Source organism: Abramis brama (genome assembly GCF_963993115.1).
Source record: "Abramis brama genome assembly, chromosome: 8".
Classification (NCBI taxonomy): domain Eukaryota; kingdom Metazoa; phylum Chordata; class Actinopteri; order Cypriniformes; family Leuciscidae; genus Abramis; species Abramis brama.
In genome coordinates this window covers 18,463,747-18,478,941 of record NC_139970.1, presented here as the reverse complement: position 1 = coordinate 18,478,941, position 15,195 = coordinate 18,463,747, and the positions used below count along the sequence as shown (strand labels likewise).

Below are 15,195 nucleotides of genomic sequence, written 5' to 3'. Positions count from 1 at the left end.
CAGTCTATTCGACAAAGGGGAAGTGTCAAAATTATGGATGCATAGTGCATATGCATTATGGGTGTTGAAGTTTTTAGCAAAAGGGAACAAAACATCCCTTTTTCTCTGTTTTCTCATGCAGTACTGATGTATTGTCACTTGTTAATAACCCCCTTTAAAAACAAATATCTGTAACATATGACCATATTGCTTTAAAATGGGTTTCATACCTTTACTCCCTTCAAACCTGGAATACCCTGAGGAAGATTCAGAAAGGTATTTGTTAAGTCAGGAATCTGTTGTTGGACTGGATTAACAATGTTACAAATATAACACAAGATGTACGTTTTTATGTAATGGCACAGTTTATTAAGCACTGATATAAATTTGACATATTAGAGATATATGACATGACATAAAAACTAATCATACTGGTGGTCCTTGCAGTCCTGGAGAACCTGGGATTCCGTCAAAACCCCGCTCCCCCTGGAATACACAAAATAAATCCTCTATTCAATCGCACTGAGGATTTTGAGATGAATTAAAGACACTGATGGCTCATCCCAATTGATTCACTTTAAATAAAAAAAATAATAGGTCTCATCAAAAAACAGCAAACATTTTGTACCTTGGTTCCATTGCAGCCTGGAATTCCATGAGGTCCAGGTGCGCCTTCTAGACCTGGAAGACCCTGTAGAATATCAAAACAACAGCAGAAACATACAGAGATGCAGAAACATTGTTTTCGCAAAATTCATGATATTCATTCATGATGATCAATTTTCTCCAAAAAATTACTCTCAGTTCAACTTACTGGAATACCTGGACGTCCTGGGAAACCTGCCATACCAGGTGGGCCCTACAAAAGAAACATCTATATGATATAATGATGTAAAAGTACATTTTGCAGTGCTGCTATTATGTAACATCAATCTTTTTTTATCAATCTTACAAAATATGACTAAATTTTTACAAGACGAGCAGACACTTACTCTGCTTCCTTTCATTCCTGGAGCTCCTGACTCCCCTGTATCTCCCTGGAAGAAAACACAAAAACATATTAAAAGAACACTGCAATTCATTTTTGCTTTTGCTAACTCACCTTAAAAAAACCTAGGGTGACTCCATTGTACTTTTCAAAAATAAGGATACTATTACTTTTAATGGTAAAAACTGAAAAAAATGTAACTCTAGTTATTGCGTTAACCATTAATCTGGGTATATACTATTTACAAAACTTGTTAAATATTAAAAAAATTTATATTCAGAAATTAGCATTTACTTTTATTTATAAATGTATAAAATAAGTATTGTTCATTGTTAGGTCATGATACCTAATGTATTTGTAACACATTTTCTGTTATTTGTCTTAGTTTCATTTTCATAGACTTCTAGGCAGCGTTCCAGTCCAGTTTTAGACACGCACTTGCGATCCTCCCTAAGCACTTCCCCTCGGGGGAATCCCTGCCGCCATTTTGAAGCGTGTTCCACTTCGTGAAGTGGACGAGGGAAGTTTATATGGACGGACCCTCGCTCCCTCGATTTTGACCGAGGGAGCAAGTATACTTCATATGTACACTTCAGGCAGCTCCAGATACCACAATGCACACACGATTGTGATGTGATGTTTAATTTACCCCACCACAAATAACTCTATGATATATTAATTATTTAAAAAATATATATTTAAACAACTCAAACACACCTATACATATAGAATGCTGCATTAAACAATTTTGCATAAGTGCCCAATAAATGGGCACTTATGCAACGTAAGCAATGACGTACATCTGAGTGAACGAGACGGAGGGAAGTTAGCGAGTGAAGGGCATGACAGACTGGAACGCAGCCCTAGTTTGTTTGTTTCCTCTTTCCTTTGTTCTAGTTCCCGCTAGTCTTTTGTTGTCATAGTAACTCATTTGATTAGTCATTCTGTTCAGGTGTGTGCACCTCGTTATGTCTGTATATAAATTCATGCATGTTCCTATTTGTTAATGATATAGTTGTGTTTGTTTGCCTGCCTGGTTTTGAGTTTACGCTTGTGGATTATTAAAAACATTCTGAACCTTCTTCTTCATTGTATGTTCTTGCAACTGTGCATGTCAGCATTAACCACTGTTAATGAGCCTAGTTGTAAAGTGTTTAATTGAGCTCACAAACTCCTTTGGCTAAGGCTTTGTGCTTTGCTGGCGTAATGTGTGTCTCTATATGGTTTGCACCTTTATATGTCACTGACACATGTTAGCTTTGCACGTGATCCTGACCAGGATGAAAGGATTTTTGTGAAATTTACATTTTTATTTGGGTATGTAGATGGAGTCAGCCATTTGCTAATGTACCTGAAGCTGTGCTGCACTTTTTAGGTCAGTTTCACACATACTGGGTGAGCGAGGCGTTTAAATATCAGTGAATGGGGCAAGTTCTGAGAAGTGACAACACACAGCTCATGTTCCCAGTGGGCTTGCTGTAATCTGTAAATACGAGTGTATGTGATATGTGGATCTGCTGTTCAGATTGCAGAAGTTGATGATAGAAAAAAAGTTTGACCAATAGCGTGAAGGCATTGTGCATAATCGATCAATTGTGACGTGCAAGAAGGCGGGATCTACAAAGATCCGTCAAAGCATTGCAAGTACGCATACATAGAATGTATGAGGACTTTAGAGATTAGAAACAAAACCCCAAAAAACTGACATTTTAGGCAATTTAGAAATTTCGACCAGACACTTTGTTAAAGTCCAAAAATGAGGGTACAAAAGCAAAAGCAGTTGAGAACCATTGCACTGTACGAGTCACACTCTCCAAAAAAGGGAACTTTCGAATAGCAAATAGTCTTGTAAAATTACTTCAAAATCAGTATTGTACTTTACCTTTGGTCCCATTGGCCCTGGGGGGCCCTCGTGACCTTGCAATCCAGGAAATCCGACATGGCCCATTAAACCAGGGAGCCCAACCTCACCCTAATAAGGAAGCACAAAGGGTGATGATTTCAGTTAAGGCGGGTATACACTGTGCGATTTTCGTCCGATTTTGAGCCGAATTCTGACTCGTGCGACTCTTTTTCGGGTCGGGCCGATTTTCAGCTTTGTCGTGTGTCGTTTGTCGTACAGTGTTCGTACAGTGTACAGGGGGGAAAGAGAGGCGATTAACCTCTCACGACCGGCAATCGTATGGTCGGATGAATTTCTGGCATGTTAGAAATTTTGGTCGCTCCTCGTGACTATATCGCACAGTTGAAGCAGTGATAAGAACCGATTGCTCTAAACTCTGTGTTTTTTCCCTCACTGCGCCTGCGCGAAAACATTTCATTGCAGCAAAAAAAAAAAAAAAAAAAAACCCGAAAAAAACGAAAAAAGGGAGATCTTTAAGTTCTGTAGTTCAAAGCTACAAATTACTGTTGCTTACCTCCAGTTTGTGTTGCAAAATGGATTAACCATTACCCACTTCTTCCAAGCCACTTGCCTCTTTTATTGTTAAAAAATGTTTTTGAAATAAAGCTGTTTTTAATTTTCATTGATGAATTATTGCAGTGTTCGGACATATTATAGACTGTTAATAATTAATTATATGTATATAATTAATTGTAATCGACCTAAATGTTTTAGACCATTTTTAATGAGGAGAAGTATAAGCTTCTAGCCTATGTAATATTTTATTATCCTCACAGCGCGTTGGTTATGCGGTGATGCGCTATGAAATTGTTGCGTGGCAATTTAATTATAGCCTATCACTTTAATAGCCTAGGCCTTCCCTAATAATAATAATAATAATAATAATAATAATACAACAATACTAGCCTACTAATAATTTAATATATAAATTGGAAATGCTAAATCTTCTTGATATTGATAGCTGATGCTTGTTTCGACAATATCTCTGGATAGGCTAATTATGATATCATCCATAGGCACAACCCGGCACGAGGATTTATCGCGCTGATTCGCGCATATTTCACACGCATAGTGTGAGCAGTCAAGTCGCAGCTCGACGTTCGGACCATACAGTGTGAGCACATAAATCCTGAGCTTTGGCTTTACATCGCATGCGATCTACTCGTTCAGTGTGAGTAGGTTCCTTGCTGAAATCGCACAGACATCGCACAGTGTATGCCCGCCTTTAAATGAGTGTCTTCTCACACAGATTCACTACTGACCTTATATGTCAGAATATATGCTGTTAACAGAACCACACCACTAGATGGCGCAACAGATCCTTCTTTGAAGGATCAGTGCTCTGACATTATGAACTACATAAAAAATATAATGAATGGCACACACTCAAGTGATCACAGTGTTGTGCTGGGTGTGTACAGTTCATGCTGTATTACAATGTTCAACAATATACTTTTTTTATAACAAGTATAATGCTTGATCCCTACTCTAATCTTTACTTTCACACTCCCTCCTCCAGTCCAAATTCTAATTTGACCTCTTCTACTAGGTAAAAGTGCTAGTGAAGATGTCTGAAAGAAACAATATGCAAAACAGGTGAGATGTGCAGGAAGCAGAGGAAAACATACTCACCTTTGCGCCTTTAACACCACTGCAGTCACATCCGCCACATGAAGACCCCGAGCATCCTCCCTGCAAGAAAGAAAATGTCAAGTTTCACACTGAACCACTAGGAGGCAGTAAACACATGGAATTGGCATTGGCACCAGGTTCTTAAAGGGATAGTTCGCCCAAAAATGAAAATTCTATCATCATTTACTCACCCTCAAGTTGTTTCAAACCTGTATAAATTTCTTTTTTCTGCTGAACACAAAAGAAGATATTTTGAAAAATGTCGGTAACCAAACAGTTGATGGACCCCATTGACTTCCATAGTAGGAAAAAAAAAATACTATGGAAGTCAATGGGGTCCATCAACTGTTTGGTTGCCGACATTTTTCAAAATATCTTCTTTTGTGTTCAGCAGAAGAAAGAAATTCATACAGGTTTGAAACAACTTGAGGGTGAGTAAATGATGACAGAATTTTCATTTTTGGGTGAACTATCCCTTTAAAGGAGATGGTTGGGGTGGCAGGGGTGGTTGGCACTGGGCCAGTAAGTCAGTGCTGGCAGAATGTACCAATGGTTTAAAAATAATCTGACAAACAATGAAAGCTTGCATATATGCACATCATGTTGTATCTATACAGTGGCGTAAATTTGATTTAAAAAGCGGGTGGGAATGGGGGTTGGGGTAACAATAACAATTACAATCTCCAGAAATCAATTTCAATAGTAAAATGTTTATCTTGTATTGCTCCTTGGCACATATATTGTAGTAAATTCAGTGCAAAAAAAAAAAAAAAAAACTTTCATTGTCTTTAAAAAAAGATATCAAGCAATTTATCCAAGCTATTTCATCTTTGAAGTACTCCAAAGCAAAATAAAAGTTTATTTAAAATAAAACTTTTTAATTTAATTTGTTAAAGTATGCAGTATGTTTTAAATGTAATATTTATTTAGTTATTTGTTTATTTTGTTTATTTTGCTTGCTTGCTTGCTTGCTTACTTTTCCTTCCCACTTTTTAGTACCATATTATATAGTACTATATTAAATCTGTACATTTGCATTTGTGCTTCATGTATATTTTTGTGATACATTGGAAATAAAAAAAATACAGATAAAGCCTACACCACATAACACACTATCCTTGTTGATCCTGGAACAAAATTCCAATCAACCAATCAGATTTGAGGGATAGGTTTACAGTTAATGCTAAGTGTAGGCTTACAACAAGGGTTAGAACATTAGGGCTAAAGGGCTAAAACATTCTTATTCACCTACGATTTCCCTCTGATATTAGGGATAAGTAATGGGTAAGGTTAGGTTGAGGTTTTAGGCATAAGGGATAGGACTATGTTTTTGGACAGGAATATTATTCCAGGATCAACAAAAGATGTCTGTCTTGGCAAAAAGGAAGCTTAGTTTGGACTATTTATTCACGCAGTGTTGGGAATAAACGAATCCCTCGGCTCTCTTTTACACACCTAGATCTGGACAGTCCGACTCATCCTAGTGAATCAGTTCGTTCTAAACGTACCTCTTTTCATATTAACCTAAACGGTTATCTCTCATATGTAGCTCTTGCAAGTTCATTCAGATGGTTATTGTAAACAAATTAATATAAAGATTCACAGATTCAACTGAATTGTTCCTGTTATTGTACATTTAATTGTGCAGTTACACTTTGGGCTGTATAACATTAGCAAATGGTGTCTTATATAAGCTAAAGAAAGGGTTACAGTTTCAAATTTCACTTAATAAATCATATTCATATTTATCATACTTAATAAATCATATTCAATTAATAGTTTTTTGCAGAATAGAGGTTCACATTTGCATTTTACTCTAATTTTGTGTCTCAACGTCAAATGATGACTGATGAAATATTACTTCCATTTCATTTGTTACACGGAAAGGAAAGGTCAAGTCAAGTAGATTGTTGTATACATTATCCTGTTTAGTATACTCTATTGTATACTTCACATTTCAGCAAATGTAGTAGATCATCCAAATGTTCTCTACTCATTTGACCCAGAAGAGAGAGAGAGTTCCCATAAAGTTTTACTACAGTCCCTGTGAATTTTACCTATAGTCCTGATACCACGCATGCATAAAAAAAAAAAAAGATAAAAAAAAATGTGAAGGGTGTGTTCATCAAAATGAAAATTCTGTCATTAAAGGGATAGTTCACCCAAAAATGAAAACCGTTTACTCACCCTCAAGATGTTTCAAACCTGTATGAGTTTCTTTCTCATATGGGTAACCAAACAGCTGATGGGCCCCATTGACTTCCATAGCAGGAAATAAAAGTACTATGGAAGTCGATGGGTGCAGTCAACTGTCTGGTTACCAACATTCTTCAAAATATCTTCTTTTATGTTCAACACAAGAAACAAACTCATGCAGGTTTGGAGCAACATAAGGGTGAGTAAATGATGACAGTATTTTCATTTTTGGGTGAACTATCCATTTAACTACTCACCCTCATGTCGTTTCAAACACATTAGACTTTTTTATCTTCGGAACACAAATGAAGATATTTTTACACAATCGCTTTATATGATGAACAGATTTAATCAAGGCTTTTGTTCACATATAAATATTGATCAGCGAATGTAGAGCAATTCAATTTGGTAAATGGAAGCTTGAGAATGACGTACGAAAACCAAAAAGGCTCACACAAGCATATTTGAGCTTCCGCAAGAACAATGCATATGGTTAAGCTAAGCTTCACCAAATTTAAGTGTTCTATGTATGTTTGCTGATTAATATTTATATGTGAATGAAAGCCTAAATTAAATCTGTTCATCATATAAAGTGATCATGTCTCTGAAGAAGTCTTGGATTAAACTGCTTTATTTTACAAACTCTTATGCTCGTTTTGAAGTGTCAAGAGTTTTGGGTGGAAACTTAACTACAAAGATTGAATACGACTTAAAGAGTTGATGTACTGTAAGGTGAAAATTGTGTATAATAGCTCAAGCCAAGACATTTATTTACAAGCTAACTGTTGTAAACACTGAAAATTATTATGACAAAAAACATGCACAAGTTTTCTCTCTCTCTCTACAGACAGTGTATACACGTGTATGTTACCAAGGAGATAAAACAAGTAGTTGGCATGCATACAGATTGTTTGGTCTATACTGAAAGATTACAGATATCATGGAGATGGTCCTGTACATCCAAACAGAGGCATCAGGCCAAGAATTTAACAGACCTGTTCTACTGTTAAGACCCTAATAAAGGCCTCTCTCTATATCACTAGATGGACAGCTGGTCTAAGCATGATACTGGACCCTGGGAACCCATTTCTTCCATCCACGCATCCCTCTATCATTACAGCCGTTCTCCCGCTCACGTGTGAGGCAGGCAGCCAAATGTCTGCACATCTGGAGAAGCAGGCCTTGCGAGGACTAGCACCAGCTGCCGGGGTCGGGTCTGAGACCACACTGCCCCCACCGCGAGCCCTCTTAAAGGCCTAAATGAATCAGCATGTGGGTGCTGAGGACCATGAGAAACACCGCTTTCAGTCTCAAATATCAGCTCTGGCTTGACCCACTCTGGCCATTTCTACAAAAGCCCGCCATCCCTGGAGTGTGATTTCCGTATGTGAACAGACCGTGCTCTGGCTATAATGTTAGATCGGACATCCCTAATGCAATCTCAGTGCCAATGAGAGGCATTCTTCCAGCAATTCACAGACAAGCTGACAAAAATATATCCCTTTCTACAAGGGAACGGAATGTCTTGTAAGTAGAATGCCCACTCTCACTCACACACTCACACACACACTATCCCGTCTGTTTTTGAACAGTTAAACATAGTGCTGACCTACTTCTTAACAGCCAGTCAGTCTATTAAAACAAGTAGGTACTTTCCAGCAACAAGCCACACTTGGCATTTCAGGACTTTTTTTAAAGCATTTTTGTAAGGCACGAATGCCATATTTTTGTTGTCAACATTATTAAATAATTATGTTAGTATGAAAAGTAGGCCAGTTTCTTGCTTGGCTGTACGCAACAATTTAAATAAAACAGCAATGTCATCATAATCTGTTAGATTGATACAACAAACATCTTATTATTAACATTTAAAATACTATATATATATATGGTTTCACTTTATTTTGATGGTCCCTTTAACACATTCTGTTGTCTAGAAGTAACGCTGAACCTACATGTCTACTAACTCTCATTAGAGTATTAGTAGAGTATTAGTAGACTGGTAGGGTTAGAATAAGTTGACATGTAGTTGCAAAGTTACTTATAGTCAGTAGAGTGTCTGTTGGAGTGTCTGTCACAGGTAAAAGACGCATGTGCATGACGTCATCGTCTTCAGAGATGTGTTTTTGCTGTTTACACAGAGACTGTTTTCAAAAACTAGCATTTTGAAACCCATTTTCAAAAATTATGCATTTTCAGACACCTAAAACGCTGTAGTCGTGTAAACGAAGTTTTGCATTTCTAGTCGAAAACGTGTCGTGCAAACAGCTCCTAAAACAAGGAGGTAACAAGGGAGGACAGGTGGGGCAAATGAACCAATAATCAGGTAACAAGATGGGCGGGGTTAAGACAATAGACAGGAGAGCACATGACACAAGGAAACATACATGACAAGCCATGTGCTCACACCAAACATGACAAAAACACAATCACATGGCCAGCGAACACAATCACAAGCCATGTGCTCAAACAAAACTAGACACAAACATGCAGCCAATGAGAACACTCAAAAGCCACGTGTTCACACAAAACACGACAACATGAAACGACGCAGCCAGTGAAAAACACCAGCGCTTGCTACACAGCACAAGACAAAACATGAAAACTACACAGAATACAACAACACACGCAGACAGAAGAGCGTACGGCCCGAGCAAACTCGAAACCGCGCGCTCACACAACAAGACAGAGCGCACGAGAACAAACAAATTATTCCATGCGCTCACTACAGACGACAAACACACGGATTATGAAGGTACGAATCCTGACACAGAACCGAAACCAAACTAGACCGAAGTGCCGGGATCCAAACACCATGCCCCGCACACAGGCCAACTCATGTAGATGGAAGAGCGCATGACTCGAGTGCGCTCCAAACCGCGCGCTCACAGAAAGACAAGACGATAGCAATGTCAAGAGCTCTGTCACCAACTCAAGAATAAACAGAACCCTGAAAGTTTCCCTTTGAGTTAAGTTTATTTTTCTTATCGTATTGGCAGATAGTTTTTCTTGTTATAAGCTTGGACGTACTTAATTTTGATACATTTGTAAGAACACTAGACCTAATGTGTATTTATTTAGGAAAGTTTCATATTTTTTTTGGGACATCTATGAGAACACACAATGCACTCAAGAAAAACAAATGTTAGAAATGGAAACTGGCGTACACCCACCAAAATAAGCTATTCAAATCAGTTCATTTCAATTGATTAATCATTTGTTTCCATGCATTCATGGAAAATAAATCAGTCCAATGTTTATTTTTCTGCCTCAAAGAGCCTAAAAATCATAACTCATTCAGAAATACATGTTTAATATACAATCGGTCCAAGCCTGAAACCAATCATCAGTCATTCCTTCCAAAATTTTAGCAAATTAATTCTAAAAGCCAAAGAAACTACATTAAGGCTTACAAAACAGCCTCCTTTCACACTGAGGGTGTTAAATATCTCACTATTGCACTGATCTTTAACCCAGCACAAAAGTAAAGGTGAGGACAAGTTGTGTCTTTGTGTTTTCACGCCTGATTCATTTTTCACGCTTTCATGGGTTGTTTGCTCTATGAGGACAAAACCAGAAGAGAGACGGTTTATGTATCATAGACCAAACACAAAATCTCACGATAATGTCTTTGAAAGGAAGGACATTTAAGCACTCACATTTTTCACATCTATAAAAACATCTATATTAAGAGTTTTATCAGCACTCTTGTCTGCTTTTGCTATTTTTCTGCTCAAGTCATGTTTGGGTTTGTTGGGATGCAAGACTGACCCGGGAAGGAAAAACAAAATTCCCATTTCAAAGCAGTTCCCCTGCTGTGCTGATCCAGGCTCCAGATAAGCTAGCTTTGGTCTGAACTGGGCGATAGTCATCACAGGATCTCTGAGTGCTAAAATATACATTAGAATGATAAAGCAACTTACACACATGTGCGTAGATCACGCTACTCGTGCATGACGACGGGTGGAATCTGACCTCGGTCATGCTTTAGAGAAAGAGGAATGTCTGATGCCTAACAGATCTGACTTTGGCTTTCAGAGATCTGGTGGTTATTTCAAACATGATGCCGCAGAAAAGAAAAGATGAGGGAGAGTCTTTTATAATGAAGACAAAACTATAGATTCTAGAAACTAACTTCGGATACAATGTTTCCACTTTAGATATTCTGTTGACTCTCATTAGAGTATTAGTCGACTGTAATAGACTGTTAGTTTAGGGTTAAGTGTTAGGGTTCAGGTTTGTAAAATAAGTTGACATGTAGTTACAAAGTTACTTATTGTCAGAATGTCTGTTGGAGGAGTGTTTCCCTAACTTTAAGTAGGACATACTCAACCTTCTAAAAGTTTGGGGTCAGTATGATTATTTAATCTTTTTGAAAAACAGTCTCTTATGCTCAATGCTGCATTTAAAAACAGCAAAAACAGTAATATTTCCAAATAGTGTAACACTACAAATGTCTTTAATGTTGATCTTTTGATCAATTTAATGCGTCATTGTTGAGTAAATGTCACAGGTGAAAGTATAGAATTCACAGGGAGACATTACGCACGTTAACATTAACGAAGACAGGAAAAAGACTGCAGGAACACAAGGAGTATAAATACTAAACCAAAAGAGGAACTAATGAGCTAATTAATGAGACAACAGGTAAATGGGATACCTAACCAGACATACTGAGAAACTGGGTCAAAAGACAGGCCCAGGGAAAACAGAACCAAAACACAGCATATGTAACAGTAAACATATCAGTTACTTTTTTTTAAAAACGTACTGTCCCTAATGTAATATGCAATTAATTCATTTAAAATATTTCAAAATCAAATGATATAAAATTAAGTATATAGAATTTATATAAAATAAATAAATAATACTCTAGAATGAGTAACAGCAATAAACAAGGCCTGCATGAATGAACTTATTGGTTTGTTGCTATTTATTGGTTTCACTTTATTTTGATGTTCCCTTTAACACATTCTGTTGACTAGAAGTAACACTGAACCTACATGTCTAACTCCCATTAGAGTGTTAGTAGAGCATTAGTAGACTGGTAGGGTTAGGGTCAGAATTTATTGACATGTAGGTTCTAAACTACTTATAGTCAGTAGAAAGTCTGTCGGAGGACAATCACAATAAAGAGTTATCAGATATTAAGCAGACAGTACACTAATACTGTAATGAGAGTTAGTTGACATGCAGTTGCAAAGTTACTTATAGTCAACAGAATGTTCGAAAGGGACCATCAAAATAAAGTGTTACCGGTGCCTTTGATTTTATTTTTTCTCTAAACCACTAGATGGCGCAAAAAATTGCCGCAGCACTTTCCAAACATTCACTTTTCAAGATGTATGTAGAAATTTGGATGATCCTTGACGCAATAGCAGACAGCAGCTTAAAGTTAATTCTGTGCTAATTTGGGATAATAATAATAATGGGATCTCCTTCAATGTTTTCATAATCTTTACTTTTTAAAATAACTTTGTTTCTGTATTTTTAAAATATTTTTTTTTATTAAAATAGTTTTATGATAGTATATTTTTTTATCAAAATTGAATGAATTATTTTATTTATCAAAATAAACAGAAAATAGTACAAAGTTTGCTAAGTGATTGTTTTGAACAAGTATTAACTTAGACATTATTAAAAACGTATTATTTTAGCTAAAGTATTTGTATCAATATTGTGTGCCTTTTGCCCCCCTCGCCACTTTGTACATTTATAAGATTTTGAAACAAAATGAACCGCTTTTGATTTATTTTCACACAAAATGTGTTGCTCCATCAATGTTCAATACAAACATTATTTATTTTTATTTTTTTGCAATCATACACTTTGTGAGGAGTGAAAAGCGCTGTTTTTCTTAAGGTGTGCCTGTTACAGCCCTGTTGTACTAAATTATATTTATGGAATAGTTATGCTCCATTTATTACCTGTTATCCACTTTTTGATCAATGAAATTTCCAACTTAAACTGTCGTAAATCTTGAATGCTTTGGAGCACAGACTTAAGTTTGATCTCTTTTTAGAGAACATACTTGCTGGCTTACTAGATTATTGCTATAAGTGTGGAAAAAAGTATTAAAAAAATAAAAATAAAAAAAAAAGTAAAATAAGAAAAGCTATATAAGTTTAAGTTTATTATTACATATGTGTGTCTTATTCATATATCTGTTTTCTTTATTTTTTTTATTTTACTATCTGTGTAATGTATTTGTCTCTGTGTACTGGAATCTTGACACCAAAACAAAATCCTTTGCAATCATACTTTGCAATCATACTTGGCAATAATTTGCACAGAAATACTAATTTTAAATGAACTCCAAACCTGTGAGAAAATCAAAGCCATAAATCTAAACAAGTTGTGGTCCAAATTTGAGGTTGATATCTCAAAAATTTGCTTTCGGTAAGATTTGTTTTGGTGCAGTACCAAACGTTTACACTAGATAAAATTAGTCTCTTATTCATTTCTAATGGGGTCATTTTTGACCGCAATATAAGTATGACAACTTTTTTTCAGGACCATTTCCCTTTTTGGAATCATGTCCATGATTTTTTACCTTTTTTACCTTTTTGCCAAGTTTCGTACCATTCTGATGAAGTAAAAAAAAAAAAAAAAAAAAAAAAAAAACTTCAAATGACTGAACAGCACTATAGGGTTAAGCTTATAATCACTTAATTTTGTTTCATTTTTCAGAAAACAAAACTTAATGTCTTATGTCATTTTGCCTCTCAAGTTAATTGATTTATGAAAGTTTAGATATACTCAAGAAAAGAAAAAAAAGTGATTTGCATTCCGCAAATCAGCCTTAATGGGTCGAACTGGTGGGTAAATGATGCTTCATGATCAAAAATCTGTCTGAACATCTGGAACAGACATTTATTTTAGACATTTATTAAAAAAAGAAAAAGAAAAAAGAACAAATCAGCATGTGTACGTGCTCTTCGGAGTCTGAAGACATCTTCTGCATGTTATTGTAAAATCAAACAGATCTTCAAAAGATAAAGGTGAAGGAGGACTGGAAAAGTACGCATTCAATTAAAATGTGCAGGGAGGGTGTTTTAGGAGGGAGCATTTAGAGGCCACGTTGAGGCTGCTCTCAGTATTTTAACTTAATGAGTACAGATAGCAAGAGCAGAGGAGTGTTACACAGTCAAAAATATTGTGAAATGAAGCCCCTAAATCCCTGATGTACAAACAGTTTGGGTGGATTTTGTCAGTTTGGCTTCCTTCCATGTGTATTTCAACAGTGAGAAGCCAACACAGTCTTTCTTTTACTTAAACAGTGTGGAAGACAGATGTAATGTGTAATGTATATAAGAACGAGAGAGAGAGAGAGAGAGAGAGAGAGAGAGAGAGAGAGAGAGAGAGAGAGAGAGAGAGAGAGAGAGAGAGAGAGAGAGAGAGAGAGAGAGAGAGAGAGCATGTGTCATGCTGGCCTTTCTATTTGACAGGATACAGCAGTGGAAAGAAGGAAGACTGATACCAGCTATCCAGTTAAACTAACAGTTAGTGTATAAAAGAATCCACGTCATATAGCCAGAGGTGTAAAGCCCAGGTTCAGAAAGTAAAAGTCCTCCTCAGTATTTTGTTCCAATCACCTGGATTTGCTAATTAGCACAGTTTTTCAGCCAGGAGATAGAACTAATTAGTGAAATCAGCTGGCTGAGTTCATTGATGGAATATGGCAGGACTTTTACTTTCTGACCCCTGGACTTTACACCTCTGCATATAGCCTACATTATGTCACTTTTCTTGTTAATAGTAACTAGTTAATCTCAGATTTATAACCTGAGCTGAATGCATTTAAGGTTACGTTCACACTGTCAGTTGACAACCGCATTAACAGGTGTGAGTCACGAAATGTCCCGTTCACACAGCAACTTACAGTAGTGTCTCTAATACTGTCTGTATGAACATGCAACAGGAGTCAAGCCCATATTCGCTTACCTAATCATATAGTGACAGTGACCAAAGTGAGATTAAAAAGATGGTGACGTCCATAAAACTGCAAAGTCTTATCACTTTTAACACGAGTCCAATCAAGCTTTGGGTTTATCCGTCAAATCTTCATTAACCAAGAGCAGCGTTTATATCTGGGTGGAGAGCGGAGTATTTGAGTCACACACAAAACTGATGGGAAACTGATGACTGGATCTAAAACCCTCATATCTCAGTCATGAAAACCCACAACACATGGTATACATGTGTTTGTGCAGTGCAGTACTTTCACATTGTGCGACATGACGGATAACAAGTTGTCCAGTCCGGTTCTGATCAGGGCACATTTTCTGAGAACGCGGTTGTGAGTCCTGAAAGTTTACGGGTGTGGATTCGGTAATCGAATGCACTTAATGTCACTCCTGTAAATAACTAAACTGTGTGTGAACGTAACCGTAATAACAACCGTATTCTGCTGCTGTGTGAACATGGCCTGAGTCTGTAACTCTGTATCACTAAAAAAGACAACAAATTCTGTAAGATAATATTCACCAATGCATTA

The 15,195-nt window shown here is 36.7% G+C and overlaps 1 protein-coding gene across 1 annotated transcript in view; it reads right to left on the bottom strand.

The window, feature by feature from the left end:
* col4a1 (collagen, type IV, alpha 1) overlaps positions 1 to 15,195 on the bottom strand; it is a 67,450-nt gene that overhangs the window by 28,269 nt on the left and 23,986 nt on the right. Inside the window, exons 2-8 of the mRNA XM_084122644.1 lie at positions 4,503 to 4,562; positions 2,850 to 2,939; positions 972 to 1,016; positions 794 to 838; positions 608 to 670; positions 412 to 465; positions 210 to 236 (exon numbers count right to left, since the gene is read on the bottom strand). Of these exons, the coding sequence (XP_083978770.1) occupies positions 210 to 236; positions 412 to 465; positions 608 to 670; positions 794 to 838; positions 972 to 1,016; positions 2,850 to 2,939; positions 4,503 to 4,562 (384 nt within the window). The remainder of the gene's footprint in view (positions 1 to 209; positions 237 to 411; positions 466 to 607; positions 671 to 793; positions 839 to 971; positions 1,017 to 2,849; positions 2,940 to 4,502; positions 4,563 to 15,195) is intronic.